The following is a 21,566-nucleotide window of genomic DNA, read 5'->3' on the forward strand; positions in this document are numbered from 1 at the left end:
TGAAGCATTAATAATCTCTCAAAGCATGCTAAGTAACTATGATAGTGACTGGTCAATTTCTGATTAACGTGATTTTTCTTGTTTTTAAAGACACAGACACCAAGTTAATGAAGTACCTGTTCCCAGCTTCTGAGAGTTTTTAAAAATATTATACAATGACTTTGCAATATCCACAAAGTAATCTTCTGATGTTAAGTATTCATCCTGTTGACATGATGAATATATTCAGAGTTTCGTGATCTGCTAGTCTTGTATTTCTGGAGATAAGTTCTAGTTAGCCATGGTATAGTTTGGAACACTGGGTTTAGATGAAGACAGACCTGACTTTAAATACTGGTTTACCATTCATTCGATAACCATGTAACTTTGGCCGTGACTTTTCCGAGCCTTGGTTTCCTCACCTAAAAATGGAAATGTTAGTAGAATACCTACCTCATCGTGTTGTATGAAAAGAATTAAAAAATTGGGTCCCTCAGTAGTGTTATTGGCAGTAATAATATACCATGATAATTATTATTGTTCCGTACTTCGCTGGAATCTTATTTAAGAATTTTGTAACTAGATTCAAAAAATGAAACTGGCTTCTAATGGAATTTTTAAGGAATTTTCCTTGTCAGTGTTAAGAATAGCACCTACTTAGCTCACAGAATTAAAATGGGATCATGACATAGCTCTCATTTTTCTGAAAAGAACTTTAATTTTTTATTACACATTGTAGAAAAGGTAGGATATACAGGGAATCAAGCTTATGAATATTAAAATTATCTATAGTCTCACTTAACCAGAAGAAGCATTGTTAGCATTAGACTCTATGCTCTCCCAAGCATTTAAATGCACAAATGTGTGCACATACATACCCACATTATCATGCTGATAAAAAGTTAGGATCGGGCTGTACACAAAATTTTGTTGCACTGAACACTATATTATGAACGTCTTTTTACCTTAATAGGTAATACTCCCCAAACTCCCATCATTTGTAATGGAGGCACTGTATTCCAAAATACAAACCTATCATAAGTTGTTCAGCACACTCCCTAATGTTGGACAATTAGGTGGTTTCCTTCATACGTAATGCTGCCTCAGACATCGTGCTAGGTATTTCTGTTGGCCCACAATCCACCCTCCACCCTTCTCCACCATGCTGTTTGCTTCGAGAAGCAAGACTTTGCAAGACTGCCTCATTGGGCTTCTTCCCTCTCTGGCTTCCGATGCATCTGGCCAGTGTGGGAGGGGGTGGGGGTGGATAACACCAGCAAGAAATCTGATAATGGAAAAGGAACCAAGGGTATTTATTCCCCCAGCTCCCACCCTGAAAATACTACTAGTTGGCCGTGTCCTCAAGCATAAGAGCTAGAATGCATCTGGTGGGAGGTTCTCTCCTATGACTACTTCTGCCGGGTTCTTGGAACAGCTCCTTCCCTTTGTGCCTTCATGCTTAGGGTGGTATGGTGCCCCCACCACTGCTAGCCCAAGTTATGCCACCCACCTTTGTGGGTTTCCCTTGACCCTGCCTACCTCTTCATAGATAGTCCTTCATTAAATTGTCTCCATTTATCCATTTTAAGTGTACCATCTCCTTCTTGCCAGGAACCTAACAAATATAAACAACTTTGTAAGTAAATTCCTATATACATCTTTTATTATCATATGATAAATTTCTCAAACTGGAATTATTTGATCAAAGAGCATGTGTATCTTTTTTAATTTTTTTTAATGTTTTTATTTATTTTTGAGAGAGACAGAGACAGAATGAGAGTGGGTTAGGGGCAGAGAGAGAGAGGGAGACACAGGATCAGAAGCAGGCTCCAGGCTCTGAGCTGTCAGCACAGAGCCCGACGCGGGGCTCGCACTCACGAGCCACGAGATCATGACCTGAGCCGAAATCGGACGCTCAACCGACTGAGCCACCCAGGCACCCCAAAGCATGTGTATTTTTAAGACCTTTTACAATATTGCCAACTTGCTCTTCAATATACCATTCCTCCAGCAGTACAGGAGAACTTCTGCCCTCAGGCCCCTTGTCCAACTGGATATTATAATTTCTTTTCATCTTTTGCTATGTTCGTAAGCACTGCTGTACTATAGAGACAGTCTCATCTATGAAAGTCTGTGTTGGGAGGAGATCAGCTAGTAATCGTTGCGGTCTATTTGTTTTAGTTTTCCCTGCATAACTTTCTTGGTGTTTTATTCTATTTCCTATTACAAATTGGCCGGTTAGCCCATATTTGGCCTTTAAGAACTCATTAAAATTATACCTGATTTCATTCTACCCATGTGTAAGGGGGCCATCTCTCCCCCATGCTCTGTCAAAGCTGAAATCATTTTTATGTCATGTCTTTCCATACACAACCTTGTCACTCTTTGGATTTCAGAACTTGACTTATGACTAGTCTCTTTTTAATTAATAATTTATTTATTTATTAATTTACATCCAAGTTGGTTAGCACATGGCACAACAATGATTTTAGGAGTAGATTGCTTAATGCCCCTTACCCATTTAGCCCATCCCCCCTCCCTCAACCCCTCCAGTTAACCCTCTGTTCTCTATATTTAAGAGTCTCTTATGTTTTGCTTCCCTTATGTTCATCTGTTTTGTAACTTAAAGTCCTGAGTGAAGTCATATGATATGTCTTTCTCCAACTCATTTCGCGTAGCATAATACCCTCTAGTGCCATCCACGTAGTTGCAAATGGCAAGATTTCATACTTTTTGATTGCCGAGTAATACTCCATTATATATATATACCACATCTTCTTTATCCACGCATGCATTGATGGACATCTGGGCTCTTTTCATACTTTGGCTATTGTCGATAATGTTGGTAAAAACATGGGGGTGCACGTGCCCCTTGGAAACAGCATACCTGTGTCCCTTGGATAAATAACTAGCAGTGCAATTGCTGGGTCATAGGGTAGTTCTATTTTTAATTTTTTGAGGACCCTCCATACTGTTTTCCAGAGTGGCTGCGCCAGTTTGCATTCCTAACAGCAGTGCAAAAGAGATCCTCTTTCTCTACATCCTCACCAACATCTGTTGTTGCTTGAGTTGTTAATTTTAGCCGTTCTGACTGGTGTGAGGTCGTACCTCATTGTGGTTTGGATTTGTATTTCCCAGATGATGAGTGGTGTTGAGCATTTTTTCATGTGTCGGTTGGCCATCTGGATGTCTTCCTTGGAGATGTCTATTCATGTCTTTTGCCCATTTCTTCACTGGATTATTTGTTTTTTAGGTGTTGAGTTTGATAAGTTCTTTATAGATATTGGATACTAACCCTTTATCTGATATGTCGCTTTCAAATATCTTCTCCCATTCCGTCGGGTGCCTTTTAGTTTTGCTGAGACTTATGACCAGTCTCTTACTCTTGACTTATGACCAAGCTTGAGAAAAGTTATGATTTTGTAGGTTATCTGATTCTTCTTGTGACTTCCCACATCCTGAACTGAAGTGCAACTCCACATTTAATTTTTTGAAAATTTAAGTAAATCAAGAATATTTTTTTTTAATTTCTTAAAAGCTTATTTATTTTGAGAGAGGGAGAGAGCGTACATGTGGGGGAGGGAGGGAGAGAAAGAGAAAAGGGGAGAGAGAGAGAAGCCCAAGCAGACTCCACGCTGTCAGCTTGGAGCCCAACAACACGGTACGCAATCCCACAAACCATCAGATCATGACCTGAGCCGAAACCAAGAGTTGGACGTTCAACCAACTGAGCCACCCAGGCACTCCAAACTTTTTGAAAATTTAAGTAAATCAAGAATATTTCTGTAAAAAACAAGACATAAAACCATATATTCATTACCACCTTCAATGCGCATGTACTTGCTAATGGAAGAAATTGAATCCTGCCTTTCACATGTCACATGGAAAACTTCTCCTATAAATATTGAAGAGTAATGTGAATTGGTTAATAGTGCAAAAATGTTCCCCAGCTGCCATGTGTACTTGCAGTAAATACCACACAACTGCAGGTATGCCCAGAGCTACTGATCAGAAGACAAAGAGGAAGGGACATGGAAAATGGAAACCACTGATTGTGCAAGGATCTACAGTATGCAGACAATCCGAAAGGCAAGGATCTATAATATCCAGGCAATCCAAAAGGCAGGCCTTGACAGGTTGATTCGTTTTTGCTTCCCACACGTTTCCAACACAGAAGCCCTCCACAAAGTCTGAAACTATATCTGTTTCCAATGATGACAGTGGTTCAGCCCACAGACCTGCACAGAGTTCACAAGCAATCATGTTTTGTGTTGAGGATGTAGGCTAAGAGATGTGGAGAAGCATTTCCGTGGGGCCTGAGTGGTATAAGTCATAAGCAGAGAAATCCTTTTAAAGCAGAGGCCCAAGGCAGGGTCCTCTCTTGCCTGGGACAGGGCAGTACTGATTTAACTCATCTGTGTTTTGATAATTAAACAGGGTAGTATATCTAAAGAACTTAGAACAGCACTACACAATGGTATTATGAGTGATTATTACTTCCTTCTGAATACATTCCTGTATTCTCCCAAATTTCTACAATGATATAATACTTTATTTTCCAATAAATCTCTTAGAAAAATATTCCTAAATAAGAATAGAGAAATTCAATGATAGAGTAATACGTTATTTTACAAATAATAATGAATATGAGGTGATGGATGTGTTAACTAACCTTAGTGTGGTAATCATTTCACAATTATATACATGTATCAAATCATCATCTCATACACCTTAAACTTATACAGTGTTATATGTCAATAATATCCCAATAAAGCTGGGAAAAATTTTTTTTAAATAATAATGACATTCCGAATCAATGTACAAAACTCAAAACAGCGCTTAGAATAAAACATACTTTGAGCATATAGCAATAAAAATAAAAAGGAAATTGCATACACATATAAAATATAAATCAATTTTATTTATGAATGTATAGATGTATATAATTATAATAAAAATTACCAAATAGTGAAAAGAAATACATTGAAAGAACATATGTCATAACAGAGTTACTCAGAATTTAAGGAGGTTTTAATATAGTAAAACCAGTAACATAATCATGTTAGGTGGTTAAATGATAAAAATTATATGATTATACAAAGATACCAATTCTTACTAAAAGCTTCCAACAATAAATGTTTTTTCCCTTATTAAACAGAGAACATTTGTTTAAAGCCAACAATAAACTTCATACGTAATGAAGAAACATCAAAATTTATATTTTAACACAATTTTATTTAACACAAAGCAAAACAGAAATACATAAGAAAAGACAAATATGTCTTTTTTGCAGCTATGGTTTTACATTTGGAAGAACCAAAAAGGCCACCTAACACTGGTAGAACAAACATAATTCAACAAAAGACAAACATTTAAAAAATTAATAGCATTCTAATGACAGAGATTCCCATACTGAGTAGCAATACAGATGTATTTAGCTAAGAAAAAATTAATGTAATAAGGGATATATAAGGCCTAGATAAAACCAAGAACAAATTATCACGAGAGAAATCAAGGAACCCATCAGTAAGGAAGCGACTTAATTCCTTGATGGGAGGAATTAGTGTCATAAGCATAAGTCTTAAACGGTTCATTTTAGACCTTGATGATTCCAAATGAAGCACCAAAAAGATGTTTACCTTAAATAACACATTCCTTAGGGGAAAAAAGACTTTTTGAAAATTAAAAATATACATGTGGGGGCAAAAAGGAACAACGAAGACCAGTATCATACTGATTCCATGGATTCAAACACAGAGTTTGATTCATTACATGACAAAAAATACTTCTTCACTGCGAAGTGTCCAAAAAGAAGAAATTACGGTTTTGTTTTGGCTCAAAGCTAGGGAGTAAAAGCAGAAAGTCTGGCAAAGCAAGTGCTACTCGAGAACTTTGAGAACGCTAAGAGAACGGCCTCTCTTGGGGTCAGGAAAGACTAACTAGCATTTTAAAGAATCTGGTTTTGCCAGGTTTCAAGGCAGGAAGAGGGAAGGATTGGCACTTAACAGGAACATCCTTTACAGACAGAGAGTCGTAAAATAAAATGGCACATTCCGAAAATTACAAGTAGGTCAGTACACACAATATTGGTCTGCATTTTCAAAACTCAGTCAAAGCCCAATATTTAAAAACCTGAAAACGTATCATAAAATCTGGATCTGGCTTCTTTCGACTAGTTGGACAACATGACAGCCTGGGTCTGCACGCCCACATGGGTATGAGAGGCAGGTGCCCCCTCAGATGGGCAACTTGCTACGACACGTCCTCTCTCCCCCCATTTCTCTTACAGCCAGCTCACATCATCCATTTAGGTCACCTGTCTCATCCAGGAAGGCATTTGAGTTTATGACTCCTACCAATGAAGGTTATGGCAAAAGATAGCACGTGATTAGATCTGCATTTCACAAGCCCAACTGGGCACAGGGTGGAAGGCTTGGGGATGGTGGGGGGGGGGGGGGGTAAGAAGGTGGTAAGGAGACCAATGAAATCCACAAAAGCCCATTGTATGAAAAACTAAAATGGGACTGCCATCACTGAAGGAAAGCAGGGGGCCACCTCGCACCTTCTATGAAAATACTCTCACAAGACAGAACCGGAAAACCAAGGAGTCCTACATCTGTGGCATAAGAGCAAGAGCTGATGAGGATTGGAAACAAGGCTGTGTGTAGGGGATGGCAAGAAAGGGGCAGAGGAGGACAAAAACTTGAGAGTTCTGAAGGGAAACTAATCCCCAACACTGGGTAACCAGTCTGACATAAGGAACCAGGAGAAAGACGAGTATGAGGACAATTTGTAGGGTTTTGCTTTAAGTTGGTAGTTTGTTGATACTCCAAAAATAAAGAAACCAAAGAAGGGACGAGTCTATAGGAAAGTTAGTATTTAACCTAGGTTATGTTGAATTTGTGGGGCCTATGGATGTGCACCTTCCCTCATACGCCCTGATAAATGACCAAAGAAAAATCATCTCCAATTCTCCTGTAGTAACTTTCCAACAGCTGAATCATGAGCTGGAAATGAGGGTCAAGTATAATTATATAAAATATCTTTACAGAATGAATTTTTTTTTTAATTTTTTTTTCAACGTTTATTTATTTTTGGGACAGAGAGAGACAGAGCATGAACGGGGGAGGGGCAGAGAGAGAGGGAGACACAGAATCGGAAACAGGCTCCAGGCTCCGAGCCATCCGCCCAGAGCCTGACGCGGGGCTCAAACTCACGGACCGCGAGATCGTGATCTGGCTGATGTCGGACGCTTAACCGACTGCGCCACCCAGGCGCCCCTTTACAGAATGAATATTAACAGAACTAAGCTTTTTTTTTTTTTTAATTTTTTTTTTTTCAACGTTTATTTATTTTTGGGACAGAGAGAGACAGAGCATGAACGGGGGAGGGGCAGAGAGAGAGGGAGACACAGAATCGGAAACAGGCTCCAGGCTCCGAGCCATCAGCCCAGAGCCTGACGCGGGGCTCGAACTCCCAGACCACGAGATCATGACCTGGCTGAAGTCGGACGCTTAACCGACCGCGCCACCCAGGCGCCCCCAGAACTAAGCTTTAAAGGGAATATTATACATTCCCTATGTATTTACTGTACATAAAATATTGTAACAGAGATTACAGAGGGCTAATAACTGCACATAAAAGCATAATTAGAAGATGTATAAAAAAAACACAATACTGTAAAAGTCCACCAAGTCTCTTAATAGACAGGATATACATTTATACCCTACACTTTCCATTAAGAATTTAAGACGGCTAAAAAAATTTAATGAAAAATTAAAAAAGAATTTTAGATGGCTTATAGCAAAAATACACATAGTGAAAGGATAAAATATAAATAATAATAATAAAATGTAAAAATAATTTTGTAAAAAAAATAGCACCAGGAAAAATCAGAACTAGGAAGAAGGAAACAAGGTATGCAGAACAGAAGGGCTTTCAGAAATACTGCTGTGGACAACCAAAGTGAAAAGATTAACCGCGTGACTCTTATTGTCCATGAGGAGAAAACACAGCAATTTCTCACTCTGAAAAGGATGTTTCTGCACACCTTCCCCAACAGAGAAGACGGCATTTCATGATAAAACATGCTTCTAAACTAAATTAATTCAGCTTTATGAAAAACTCACTACCCTTGTCCCTATTTCTCAAATGTGTTACCGCAGGAAAGTTAAACTTAAAAACAAACAAACAAAACTTTACACACTGACATTTGGGGATATCACAACAGGAAACCCAGAAACAGATCTCATGATGGTGCTTCTCTGTACCCCTCAATGACAACAAAGAACCAAACATCTGAGCTTAACTGGATGAAGGAAGCTGGCCGGGGTGGAGACGGGAGATAAAGGCAACGTGAAATGGGTGAGGTATATAGGTTTCTGATGGTCTCTCCTGAACCACAGAAAGAGATATGACTTTGAGGAACAGAGGAACAACATACTGTTTAACCGGTAGCAATGGAGCTTTGGCAAAGAAATTTAATAAAAAACGAAGAGTGGACAGAGTGAGGTAGAAATCTTTGGTGAGCACTCAAAAGTTATAAAGCTATGGTAGTGGCTGAGGACGGATCCACAGAGGTGGGTATCATATGAGCACGGTACAAGTGATATCCTCTCGTGAAAATCGAGGAACCTCATCGAAAGCCATGCCATATCAGCACAGAGGAGGGCCCCAGGAACTGAAGGGCAAACACGAAACGCACCACATAAGACATACAGAAAACACACACAGGAAAATACTCACTTGCATACACTTAAAGAAACGCAAACCAAAAAGACAGTATCCTTTAGCACCTACAAGCCTAAGCAAAAGAAGAAATTTAAAAATTCAGTATGGTAAGGATTTTAAGAGTCCTATTCAAAATTTGTGAGAAAGAATTGAAATATCCCAGAATAAGGGAAATAGTGAAGTAAGCGATCATCTGGTAGTGTATCCGTGCATTCAAATGATTATACGTGATAAAATGCGAATAGGGAAAGGTGCTTATGAAACTTTAAGAGAAAACAAGAGTACAAAGCGTACGTATTCTAGAACTACCACTATGTAAACTGTGTATATGGGCGCATAGGAAAAACCCTGGGTGGGTCACAGAGCAAGTCAGCAGAACCCACTCCTTTTGGAGCTCCCGCCGGCCTGGGGAAAGCTCTTGGGGACTTCGGGCAGGATGGGCCATCTTCACGGTGCACGCTGGACCGACCCCAACCATACTCACGTCCTATTCTCTCTGCCTGCTCAGCGTCCAACCACATCCCCGACCACCGTCCTCTTTGATTTTACAACAACTTGTGAGGTAGGTACTACTACGACCGTGACTGGAAAATGATGAAATGAACGAGCTTACAAATTAAGCTCAACAGCTTTGTTTTCAGACCTTCTAGTTGGACACGCTTCTTCTTTCACTGACGTCCTTTAAGGTTTACCTGCATGTGGTTTCTTGGCTGACTGAGCGGGGCCGGGCACCAGAGGGCTGGCCTCTGGAGCGCCGGCTACGTGTACTCCTGGTTCCTCAAGGCCCTGTGAACACTCAGCAGAAGCTGAATTCCCTAAAAAGAAGACGAAGAGATGAGCTTTCCTGGGACACCTCTTTTATCGCTCTCCATTTCATTTTGTGTTGGGAGCATCGGCCCAGCAGATCAGATCCCAGCCAAAAGTCCCAACACTGCTCTGGATTTGGAGAGTTTGTGTTTTCTAGATTTATTTCACACACACACACACACACACACACACACACACACACACACACACACAAGTTCATAGTTAGGAGAGACCCACTAAACAAGACCAGATGAGGGTGATGACAGGCCCTGTACCTGGCCTAGAAGATCCCCGCCATCATTCAGGCTTCCCTAGACAGCCTCCAACACTACCTTCAAACCACCCGCTCAGGAAGTCAGCCACGACCATCCCAACAGAAGAAAACTCAGTATCAAGAAGCACCTGGGTGGCCCAGTCTGCTAAGCAGCCGTCAGCATGGAGCCCATTTCAGATCCTCTGTTCCCCTCTCTTTCTGCCCCTCCCCCCTCCACCTCTCTCTCTCAAAAATAAATAAACATTTCAAAAGAAGAAGGAAAAGAAAAGAAAACTCCGCATCAATAGTTTGGAGACTCTGACTTTGCTGGTTTGGTTTTCCCAAATTCGGCAATTCTCCTAAGCCTACCACCCACTGAAACTGATTTTCAGCTATAAACAAATCGAACAGAATAAGTAACCTGAATGCACTGTAGTTAAAAGTACACCAAACCACACTTTGTAGACCCATTTTTTTTTTCAACGTTTTTTATTTATTTTTGGGACAGAGAGAGACACAGCATGAACAGGGGAGGGGCAGAGAGAGAGGGAGACACAGAATCGGAAACAGGCTCCAGGCTCCGAGCCATCAGCCCAGAGCCCGACGCGGGGCTCGAACTCACGGACCGCGAGATCGTGACCTGGCTGAAGTCGGACGCTTAACCGACTGCGCCACCCAGGCGCCCCTGTAGACCCATTTTTTAATGGTAGACTATGCAGCAACATGGGAAAATATTTATGATTCTTGATAAAGTGAAAATTTAAGATACTAATGCATACTTCAACCACAACTAGACTGGAATTTGTATAGTAACAGGAGGGACGGCCCTGCAAAATAAATGGTAACAATCATTGTGGATGGAGTGAGTGGAATCATGCAATTTCTATCTCTACTCTCCACTTTCTAAATTTTTATGTAATATGGTTAAAATTTCTTAATAACTAAAAAAGAACATACTTTCTTAAAAGTTCTCATCACAGGAAAACAAACTTTGTAACTATGTATGATGACAGATGTTACCTACACTTAACTGCGATCATTTCTGCTGTGTATACAAATATCGAAATATGTACCTCTGAAACTAATACAACGTTGTATGTTTACCACCTCAGTAAAAGTAAAGAAAGAAAAAGAAAACACTTGAATTTAAATTTAATAAAGAAATCCATTCCTGTGTTTTCTTTCCCTTTCTAGGCCACTGGCCCACCTCCTTCCTCTTTCTTCCTAACAAAGCTGTGAGGACAGTTGTACCTACTTCCTGGCCCCCAGCTTAGCGAGGAGGTACACTGCTCAAACCCTTGGGCAGATGTTATTAGCCGGCGGCACAGAAAGTAAACTCTATCCCTTCCTTCCTTTAGTTAGAACCACAGTTCTAGGGGCACCTGGGTGGCTCAGACGGTTAAGCGTCCAATTCTTGGTTTCAGCTCAGGTCATGATCTCAAGGTTTAGCAACTTCGAGCCCCGCATCGGGCTCTGTGCTGACAGCGCATGCTTGGGATTCTCTCTCTCTGCCTCTCCCCTGCACATGCTGTCTCTGTCTCTCTCAAAACAAATAAGCAAAGTTTAAGAAAAAATTAAAAAAAAAAAAAAAGAACCATAGTTCTCCATCAGAAAACATCAGAAAATATTGGTCCGGTTTCCCCGAAGATAGAGCAAAATTTACAATGCGAGGTGCTATTCCCCCCCCCCCCCCCCCAGACTCACTTTCTGGTCAAAACTATGTGTCGGTAGTGTTCTCCCTCTGATATTCTCACCTTGACTTTCAAGCACCTTGTGCAGCTTCATATGCTTGTAGGTAGAGATTATCTGAAAATTAACGACACTTGGGACACTCAGTCCTTGGTCCTGCAGCAGCTTCAGGGCTGCGGCATGAATGAGCTGATGGGACCGTTTGCACTTCTGAAGTCTGCACTCCCCTCTGACAAAGGACTTGCACACGTGAAACTTGTTGCACTTCTCCTTCATGTTGCAGTAGCCATGCAGCGCTTCCCCTTTGTTGTACAGCAAACACACCTGGCACAGAAATGAAGCAACACTTGGCACGTTTGGTTGCACTGTCATTTACGGCAATTGATGAAAGAAAAAAAAAATTATTTTTACGATTTTAGTTTTAAGTCATTTCTACACCCAACGTGGGGCTCGAACTCACAACCCTGAGACCAAGAGTCACACGCTCCACTGACTGAGCCAGCCAGGCACCCTGAGAAAACATTTCTGTGAAAGAAGTGTGATCAGCAGAGACTTGGGCCATCATATGTTAAAATATAAACTAAACAGTATGACACTGGTTCAGGGATGTATAGGAGATCAAGAAAAAGAGATCCTACACCTAGCCTCAAAATAAAAATATTCCTTAAAGATTTGATAGAGCTCAACAATAAAACTGTATGAGCCTCATGTTTTCTTAAAAAATTTTTTTTTAACGTTTTTATTTCTTTTTGAGACAGGGAGAGACAGAGCATGAACAGGGGAGGGTCAGAGAGAGGGAGACACAGAATCTGAAACAGGCTCCAGGCTCTGAGCTGTCAGCACAGAGCCCAAACGGGGCTCAAACTCACGGACCGTGAGATCATGACCTGAGCCGAAGTCGGCCGCTTAACTGACTGAGCCACCCAGGCGCCCCAAGCCTCATGTTTTCTTGTAGAAGACTTTTTAACTAATACTGTGGTTCCGTGCGATTTTAAATTTTTTATCTTTTTTTAAAAAATGTTTATTTAGGGGCGCCTGGGTGGCGCAGTCGGTTAAGCGTCCGACTTCGGCCAGGTCACGATCTCGCGGTCCGTGAGTTCGAGCCCCGCGTCAGGCTCTGGGCTGATGGCTCGGAGCCTGGAGCCTGTTTCCGATTCTGTGTCTCCCTCTCTCTCTGCCCCTCCCCCGTTCATGCTCTGTCTCTCTCTGTCCCAAAAATAAATAAACGTTGAAAAAAAAAAAATTAAAAAAAAAAATGTTTATTTATTTTTGGGGGGGGGCACAGGGAGAGGGAGAGAATGAATCCCAAGTAGGCTCTGTGCTGCGCAGGGCCCAACTCGGAGCTCGATCTCACAAACTGAGATCACGACCTGAGCCAAAATCAACAGTCAGTCACTTAACTGACTGAGCCACTCAGGCACACCTAAATTTTTTATCTTAATGCTTTTGTTGTTCAAAAATAAACACTATTCTGGCTTTCTGTATTTTCTTAAAACAGTTTTTTAATGTTTATTTATTATTATTAGTTTAATGTTTATTTATTTTTGAGAGGGAGATAGAGTGTGAGAGAGAGAGAGAGAGAGAGGGAGACACAGAATCCGAAGCAGGCTCCAGGCTCCGAGCTGTCAGCACAGAGCCCAACGTGGGACTTGAACTCATGAACCACAAGATCACAACCTGAGCTGAAGTCGGACGCTTAGCCAACTGAGCCACCCAGGCACCCTATTTATTATTTTTGAGGGAAAGAAAGTGATCAGGAGAGGGGCAGAGAGAGAGAGGGAAAGAGACAGAGAGTCCCAAGCAGGCTCCACACTGTCAGTGCAGAGCCTGAGGCAGGGCTTGAACCCACGAACAGTGAGATCATGACCTGAGTGGAAATCAAGAGTCAGATGCTCAACCGATGGAGCCACCCAGGCAACCTGAAACCGTTTGGATGAATTATATTTTTTTCTAGAAATGTGTCCATTTCATTGAAGTTTTCAAATGTATTAGTATCACATTGTACGTATTTCCAATGTGTGTTTCTTTCAACACCACCAAGTAATTCTCAGAGGACAATGACCAGATGTCCCCACAGATTTGAACTCCCCCCAAATACTGTCTACCCGGACATAGCGGCAGATCCCACAGGTTAAGGGCTCAGTCCCACGAGGCTGCCCCACTTCAAATGCCCATCTGTTGCTGCCTGAACTGCTATAAAGGTCATCACCACCTCCTCCTCCAGTTAATGTGCCAGAACAGCTCACAGGAGTCAGATGACCACTTTATTATAAAATGATATAACCCGGGAACACGCAGGTAGAAAAGCCGCATGTGGAGAGGTGAGGGGAGAAAAGGTGTGGAGCTTCCATACCCTCTCCTGGGGCCTCACTCTCCCAGCACCTCCATGTGCTCACCACCCTGCACGCTGTCTGGAGGTCTGCCCTTTTGGGTTTTTATGGAAACTTCCTAACACAGGCATGATTGATTACATCATGGGCCACTGGTAAATGAACTCCATCCCTAGGCCCCTCTGCCCTCCCAGGGGGTGGAAGAGTGAGGGGGAGGGGATAAAAGTTACAACTCTCGGGGCGCCTAGGGGGCTCAGATGGTTAAGCGTTCGACTCTTGGTCTTGGCTCAGGTCATGATGTCACAGTTCATGGGGTTGAGCTCCATGCTGACAGCATGGAGCCTTCTCAGGAACCTCTCTCTCCCTCTCCCTCTCTGCCCCTCCTCTGTTCACACAGTCTCTCTCTCTCTCTCTCAAAATAAATAAAGTTAAAAAAAAGTGTTGGGAAAAAAAAAAAAAGTTGTTCTCCTGACAACCAGCTCCCGTCCTTAGGTTACCAAAGGGCTTTCCAAAAATCACTTAACAACAGACACCTTTAGAGCTCTCATCATGTAGGAAATTCCAAGGGTTTTAGGAGCTCTATGTCGGGACTGAGGATGAAGACCAAATATATTTATCATTATAACCATAAGATCACAATGTTTGTCCCTATCGTCTTTTTATTACGTGATGTATCTGTTCCTGTGTACTGTGTCTTTAGGAGAGTGGTGGAAAGGGGTCATAGCCATTTCCATACAAGAGATGTGGGGCACCATTCCTGATTCCTCCGTGGTCCCCGCTACCAAAGTGGCCATGCTGTGTGTCACAGGATACATACCTCCAGTGCTGGGTGACAGGACCAGGGGTGGGCTCCTGTCCCAAGTGCAGCCAGCCCACTGGCTGCTCACAAAACACTGTGGTAGTCGGGTATGACAAGACGAGGCTGGACCCAGGAGAGCAGGCACAAGCCATAAGGAAACGGGCTCAATAAGTTCAACAATGTAACAATGTTAAACATCTGTAAGTCAAACAATATCGTAAAAACTAAAAGGTTGGGGCGCCTGGGTGGCTCAGTAGGTTGAGAATCCGACTCCAGCTCAGGTCATGATCTCACAGCTCATGGGTTCGAGCCCCGCATCGGGCTCTGTGCTTGACAGCTCAGAGCCTGGAGCCTGCTTCGGATTCTGTGTCTCCCTCTCTCTCTCTTGCCCCTCCCCTGCTCAAGCCCTCTCAGGCCCTCTCTTGCCCCTCCCCTGCTCAAGTCTCTCTCTCAAAAATAAATAAACGTTAAAAAAAAATTTTTTTTAACTAAAAGGTAACTAGAAGTGTCGCCAACCCTTCTCTCTCAGAGAGGAAGGACTGGACTGGACCCCCGTTACTGCCATTCTCTTCTCCCTTCCTGCCAATACCCTGCTCCAGCTGTGGCTCCGGGTCCTTTTGGCAACATCGTTGGAATGTATCTGGCTTATAACCATGACTGATCAAATCTGGCTTCAAAGCCCAAAGAAGTGAGAAAGGAGATGTGGATGCCAAGAATAAACCCTGTGGCTAAGGCTGACTCCAGTGCTGCCTTCCACGTACAGATTCTACTGCCTTGAGGGCGGCCTTTGCCATCTCACCAAAGGCTCCAGCTCATACCTCCAGCCTTGTGACTTCCTTCCCTTCTCGACCCTGAACTACCTTAGCATTAACGGGGCACCACACTCACACACTACCCTCCGGTTTCCCAACATCTCCCCTTCTTCCCACCCCACCCCTCTCTGGCAACTTGAATGTCTACGACAGCATCAGTGCTAGAGTAGAAAATTCTACTTTTCACTGGTGGGCTCTTGTAATATTTTCTTTGGGGATTCCAACTGTTTTGTTTTCAAAAAGTCTTTGTGTATAGCTAAACAGATACAAATACGCTAATTTCACCATGACAGCAGTTCTAATGGGCACTGGTTAAACATGTGGAACTAAATCGTTTCAAAGCAATTAAAATTGGTATCTAAAGTCCCAAGAAAGTAAATGGGGGAGGACACTTTCAACAAACGTGACCACAAAAGGGACCTGTATCATTACAGACATCTAATAGGGGCGCCTGGGTGGTTCAGTCGGTTAAATGTCTGACTCGTGATTCAGCTCAGGTCATGATCTCATAGTTTTGGGAGTTCGAGCCCCAAGTTGGGCTCTGCACTAAAAGCATGGAGGCTGCTTGGGATCCTCTCTCTCTCTCCCTCTCTCCCTCTCTCTCTCTCTCTCTGCCTCTCCTCCACTTATACAACCCCCCCCAATAAATAAACTTAAAAAAAAAAGACACCTTATCAATTAATAGGAAAACAAATGCCTCAACAGAAAAATAGGCAAAAGCATAAACAGGCAATTCACAAAACACAGGCTTCATAGACAGACGTAAATTTAAATCTGCTATGTACTATGTGACCTTGAGCAAGTTAATGTAGCTGAGTCTCAGTTTCCTCACCTGTAAAACGGGGACACGTTATTAATGAGCTAAGATATGTGAATGACTTAGCCTTCAGTAAGCAATCAAAAAACTAGTGGCCAAGAGCGCCTGGGTGGCTCAGTTGGAGCCTCCAACTCCTGGTTTCAGCTCAGGTCATGATCTCTGAGTTCGTGAGTTTGAGATCTCTCAAACGGTGCAGAGCCTGCTTGGGACTCTCTGTCTCTGTCTCTGTCTCTCTCTGCCCCTCCCCCACTTGCTCTCTATCTCTCTCAAAAAAATAAAAATAAAATAAACTAGTAGCCATTTTCGTTATTTCTTTACCACACGCATCCATCACTCCCTGTGGATCAAAGCCTAAAATCACAGAGACTGCATAAAGGTCAGCACTGCACCATAACCTCCACCCATACACCTGACCTCTGCAAGGTGACTTTTGATGTTCTCGATCTCCTTCATCGTGCATTCAGTATGAGGGTGAATTCTTGGTAACTCACCTCTGGTAAAAGGCACGGGTCATTCTGTAAAAGCAGGATCCGAAGCTGGGCCTCATTGAGGCCAAAAAGCCCATGGTTTTTCAGAACTTGGATGTTGACGGGTGTGTGGATATCATGGGAAAGGGTACAGGTAGACCTAGGAGAACACAGAGCTCTGGATCAGAGGCCCAGGTGAAGGGGCCAGTCCGCCAAATTCCTGGCCTTCGACTCAAGTGTGAAGTTAAACAATTTTCCCTGAACCCAAAGATACCACAGCTAATAAAGCCAGCACTAATAATAAAAAAGCCGAGTGGAAGCCACTCTCCTCCCAAGGTCACTTGCATTTTAAATCGGGATGCCTGAAAGCCAGCCAAAGGCACCCCCTGCCCCAGTCACCTGCCTCGATGCCTTCTGTTGTTGGCCGGAAGGTGACTGACCGTACTTCTCCACCCCGAACAGCTGCCCACCCCCGACAGTCCACCGACGTTGGGAGTGAAGTGTGCCCCCGACCCCGCTTTGGGGAGCCTGAGTGAACCAAGGATGATCAGAGGCCTCAGAATACCGCCCTCGGTTTCCTGGGGGTCATTCCAGATCGAGCTTTCTAAACCCGGTGAGCGCCGACTCACTTGGGTAAAACTTTGAGGTTACGTGCAAAGAAAGGAAGGGCACTCTCGATAAAGGGTCCGAGGACCTCATAGGTCCGCAAAAGCCCCCCAGTAGGACCACCGCAGTAAACGAACTCAAAAGTCCCAGTTCGGATTTCCCGCGGCCGCGCCGCGAAGGTTTCCGCGGGCAGGGGCTGGACTCCGGGGGGCGAGCAGCGGTGAAGAAATCCCGACCGATCGGGACGACTTCGGGCCTCGCTCCGCGCCGGAGCTGGAAACGCAGGGGAGCCCCCCTCCCCCACCCCCGAGGACGCCGCGGGGGCCCCTTCCCGGGCCTTCCCTTCCGCCCTCCGACGGCGGGGCGGGGTGCACCCCCCGAACGCGCGATCCCTTTTCTCCTTCCCCCGGGGCCCCGCTCCCCCGCCGCCCGCCTCACCAGCAGTCGCGGTTCGGGCACTTGCCCAGCATGTGGCGGCGGCAGAGGTGCAGCTGGTCGCAGGCCTGGCACTCGCCGCGCTGGTAGCGGGCGCAGAGGCGCGCGGAGGACACGGCCACCACCCGCCAGGCGCAGGGGCCGCCGCCCGCGCCGCCCGCGCCGCCCGCGCCGGCCGCCGCCTCGGCCTCGGCGTCCCAGAGGCCCTCCCTCATCTCCACCTCCTGCAGCAGGAAGCGGTCGGGCCCGGCCTGGCGCAGCACGTCCCGGAGTCGGGCCTCCGAGAGCTCCACGTGGCCGCGCAGGTCCCGCAGGAACATGCGGCCGCCGTTGGCGCACAGCACCTTGGTGAGGAAGGAGCACACCGTGGGCTCCGCCATGGCCGCGGCCGAGCACGGAAACCCGAGGCGGGCAGACTCCTCCCAGTCACGTCCACGACTCGGGCCCGAGCTCCCGGGGCCGGGCCGGGGGTGGGGGGAGGGCGCGCCGCGGCGGCAGAGGCGGGGGCGGGGGGCCGGGCGGGGGCCTGCGGGCCACCCGCGGGCGCCACCGCGTTCACCGAGCGCAGGTCAAGGGGAGGCCTCGCCTAGAGGGACGTGGGTGGTGGGGGGAGGCGTGACCCGTGAGCAAATGAGAGGATCCGAGGTGCCCATGAGGGCTGCAAAGATAAAACGGGTAATGAGGTACTAGGGGCCTTAGGGGGTTGCTGGGGGAAGGACTCCGAGGGAGCCACCAGGGGCATGTGGCTGTCGAGGCCTTGAAACGTGACCAACGTGACCGGTTGGAACCGAGAGGTGATGGAAGTGTGAGATACACGCCCTGGATTGCAAAGGTTTTTGGATGCAAAATATCTCATTGAGACCTTTCTCATGTCGTGTTCACTTGATGATATGGAAATAAAAGTGTTCTTACAGTTTCATCTGTTTCTTTGACTTTTCTGATGTGGCTCCGAGCAAATTTTAAATTACTTTTGGGGCTCACTTTATTGTCGTTGGACCACACCAGTCTAGACCTGTACGTCTACGAAGCAGCTATCCTTGTTGGCGAGGATGCGGAAAGAGAAGATCTCTTTTGCATTGCTGGTGGGAATGCAAGCTGGTGCAACTGCTCTGGAAAATGGTATGGAGGTTCCTCAAAAAGTTGAAAAGAGAACTACCCTAGCACCCAGCAATTGCACTACTAGGTATATATGCAAGGGATACAGGTATGCTGTTTCAAAGGGGCACATGCACCTCAATGTTTATAGCAGCACTATCAACATTAGCCAAAGTATGGAAAGAGCTCAAATGTCCATCGACAGATGAATGGATAAAGAAGATATGGTTTATACATACAGTGGAGTATTACTCGGCAATCAAAAAGAATGAAGTCTTGCCATTTGCAACTGTGTGGATGGAACTGGAGGGGATTATGCTAAGCAAAATTAGTTAGAGAAAGACAAATATCGTAAGACTGCACTCATATGAGGAATTTAACATACACAACAGATGAACATAACGGAAGGGAAGCAAAAAGAATATAAAAACAGGGACAAAACATAAGACTTTTTTTTTTTAATGTTTGTTTATTTTTGAGACAGAGACAGTGCAAGCAGGGAAGTCACAGAGAGAGAGGGAGACACAGAATCTGAAACAGGCTCTAGGCCAGGAGCTGTTAGCACAGAGCCCAACACGGGGCTCGGGCTCACGAATCGTGAGATCATGACCTGAGCTGAAGTCGGATGCTCAACCCACTGAGCCACCCAGGTGCCCCAACATAATAGACTCTTAAATACAGAGAACAAACTGAGGGTTGCTGGAGGGGCTGGGGGGGGGGGGGGGATGGGCTAAATGGGTAAGGGGCATTAAGGAGGACACTTGTTGGGATGAGCACTGGGTGTTATACACAGGGGATGAATCACTGGAATCTACTCTGGGAAACATTATCACACTATATGCTAACCAACTTGGATGTAAATTAAAAATGAATAAATGGAAGCAGCTATCCTTTCTGCCCAACAGCTTGCTCATTTAATGAACAGCTTTTGAGCCACCGCTCATGCTGTGACAGAAAACAGAGACACCTAAGACCTAACGGAGGAACTCAACCAGCTCTCTTACAGGGTGGTTGTGGGGATTAAACGAGTTGATGGCATGTAATGTAAAGAACATAAGAGGAAGGTGACTGACTGGCAAGAGGCCAGAAGACCTTCTCTGCCATGCTTAGAAATTTGGACTTCTATCCTGAAGACGTTGGGAAGCGATTAAAGGAATTTCAGCTGGAAGTGGCAGGATCCCTCCATGCAGAATGTTTCTCCTGCTCTAGATGTATCGTTTCTGCCTTTCATCTCTGAGCTTAAATGACACGTCTTCAGCAAGACCTTTCTTGACCTCTCCACGTGGAACTTACCACTGATCGTGTCTCTTCTTATTTCTGTATTTGTAGAATTCAAGCACGCGAAAGTAGGCAATCTGCTTTGTCCTGTTCATTGTTCTGTCCATAAACTTAAAAAACAGGGCCCGGCCATACTTAGGAGAGGTGTTTCAGAAAGATCCCTGGTAGGGGTGAGAAGAATGGATTTCTAGAAGAGCAGGGCGAGATAAGGAATAACCGAAGAGGATTTGAGGGACTGTAACTTCAGTTTTCATTGTGTTGGGATTGCAGTGGACAATCCAAGGTAAGAGGCTCAGTAGGCAGTTGTATTGTAGGCACAGGTCTAGAGTTTCCAAAAGATGCGGGGAATATAGACTTGAGTGACATCAGATTATTAGATCATTGAAACGGCGAGAGTCGATAAGCTCTCTCCGCAAAATGCAAAGTGTGTAAACCATGGGAGGATAGAGCCTTCTATTATAGCGACATTAAAGAGGCAAGGGGAGGAAGAGAAAAATCCTAAGGAAGGCGGAAGTAGCTCTTCCTGCCTCACCTGGGTCTTTTGACTACATCTGCACCTGGACTGTCTGCATAAGGTCTTTGTCCTCCAGAAGGAGCAAGCTTGCCGGCCGTTGAGGCAGGCTGGAATTGCCAAGGCATCAACGCTCCAGGAAGAACCCTCGACTAGTGATGTTAGGGAATGAGTGGGGTGGGGGCCCACTCAGAACCCCAGAGTTGGTAGGAAGGTTATTTTAAACTAAAGACAATTTGAGATTCAGCAGATGTAGAAAGAAGCCTTCTTGGAGCTTCCCTTATTTCACAAAAGGCAGAAACTGCTGGAAGTGAGGCTGCCATAGATCCTCTCTCTGGGCAAGTTTCATGGCCATGAGGAAAAATAAAATAAAACAGAGATCACTGGCACCTGCATAAACAAACATTATCACAAACTTCCATATCTCGTTTGTTCCTCTGGAAACCATTTGTTCTTCCCACAGAAGGCTTTTCTCCCCTCTCCCTCTCCCCTATTAATTTAGGTACATAAACCGTAATCTTTAACGGTTTAGGGAGTCCCTTTGTTTCCATATGCGCGTGATGAACTCCCCCCCCCCTTCTCTCCTGTTAATCTGTCTGTTGTCAGTTAAATTCACACTCCAGAAATTGAACCAAAGAGGATAAAGGAAGAGTTTTTCCTACCAGATAGTGGCTAAATATCCCAGGGCATTGTTCCTCAGGTGGAACAATTTCAAAGCGTATATTCCATAGTCTCCGAAAGGTTTGTCAGTGGCATTGAGCCCCAGTTGCCCACGGCTGTAACCTGCTCATTAACATGCCCTATATCGCCTTCCTTTCCCTGACTCACCTCCCCACTTCTCTACCAGTGTTTCTTGGAATCACCTCCCAAATTATCTCCTTGCATACAATCGTTTTCTATTTTCTTCCGAGGAAGCCAGCCTAAGATAGAAACCGATAAAGGGAGCCTAGAGAAAAAT

General features: G+C 44.6%; 1 protein-coding gene across 1 annotated transcript; it reads right to left on the reverse strand.

The window, feature by feature from the left end:
* Positions 1-7,400: 7,400 nt before the first annotated feature.
* Positions 7,401-18,144, reverse strand: ZC3HAV1L (zinc finger CCCH-type containing, antiviral 1 like). Its single transcript, XM_047839372.1, has 4 exons — positions 17,728-18,144; positions 16,708-16,843; positions 11,524-11,782; positions 7,401-9,524 (listed from the first exon to the last, which is right to left on the reverse strand). Exons 1-4 carry the CDS (start codon positions 18,102-18,104, stop codon positions 9,391-9,393), a joined length of 906 nt encoding a protein of 301 aa, XP_047695328.1. The 5' UTR covers positions 18,105-18,144; the 3' UTR covers positions 7,401-9,390.
* Between the last annotated feature and the right edge of the window lie 3,422 nt (positions 18,145-21,566).

This window comes from Prionailurus viverrinus, chromosome A2 (genome assembly GCF_022837055.1).
Source record: "Prionailurus viverrinus isolate Anna chromosome A2, UM_Priviv_1.0, whole genome shotgun sequence".
NCBI lineage: Eukaryota > Metazoa > Chordata > Mammalia > Carnivora > Felidae > Prionailurus > Prionailurus viverrinus.

Excerpts from the sequence above, each read along its gene's own strand:
- ZC3HAV1L (XM_047839372.1), bottom strand. The coding sequence starts at position 18,104 with ATGGCGGAGCCCACGGTGTGCTCCTTCCTCACCAAGGTGCTGTGCGCC. Across the intron at positions 11,783-16,707 it reads ACCCGTGCCTTTTACCAGAG|GTGTGTTTGCTGTACAACAA; the intron begins GTGAGTTACCAA and ends TTTCTGTGCCAG. Across the intron at positions 9,525-11,523 it reads CAAGGTGCTTGAAAGTCAAG|GGAATTCAGCTTCTGCTGAG; the intron begins GTGAGAATATCA and ends TCTTCTTTTTAG.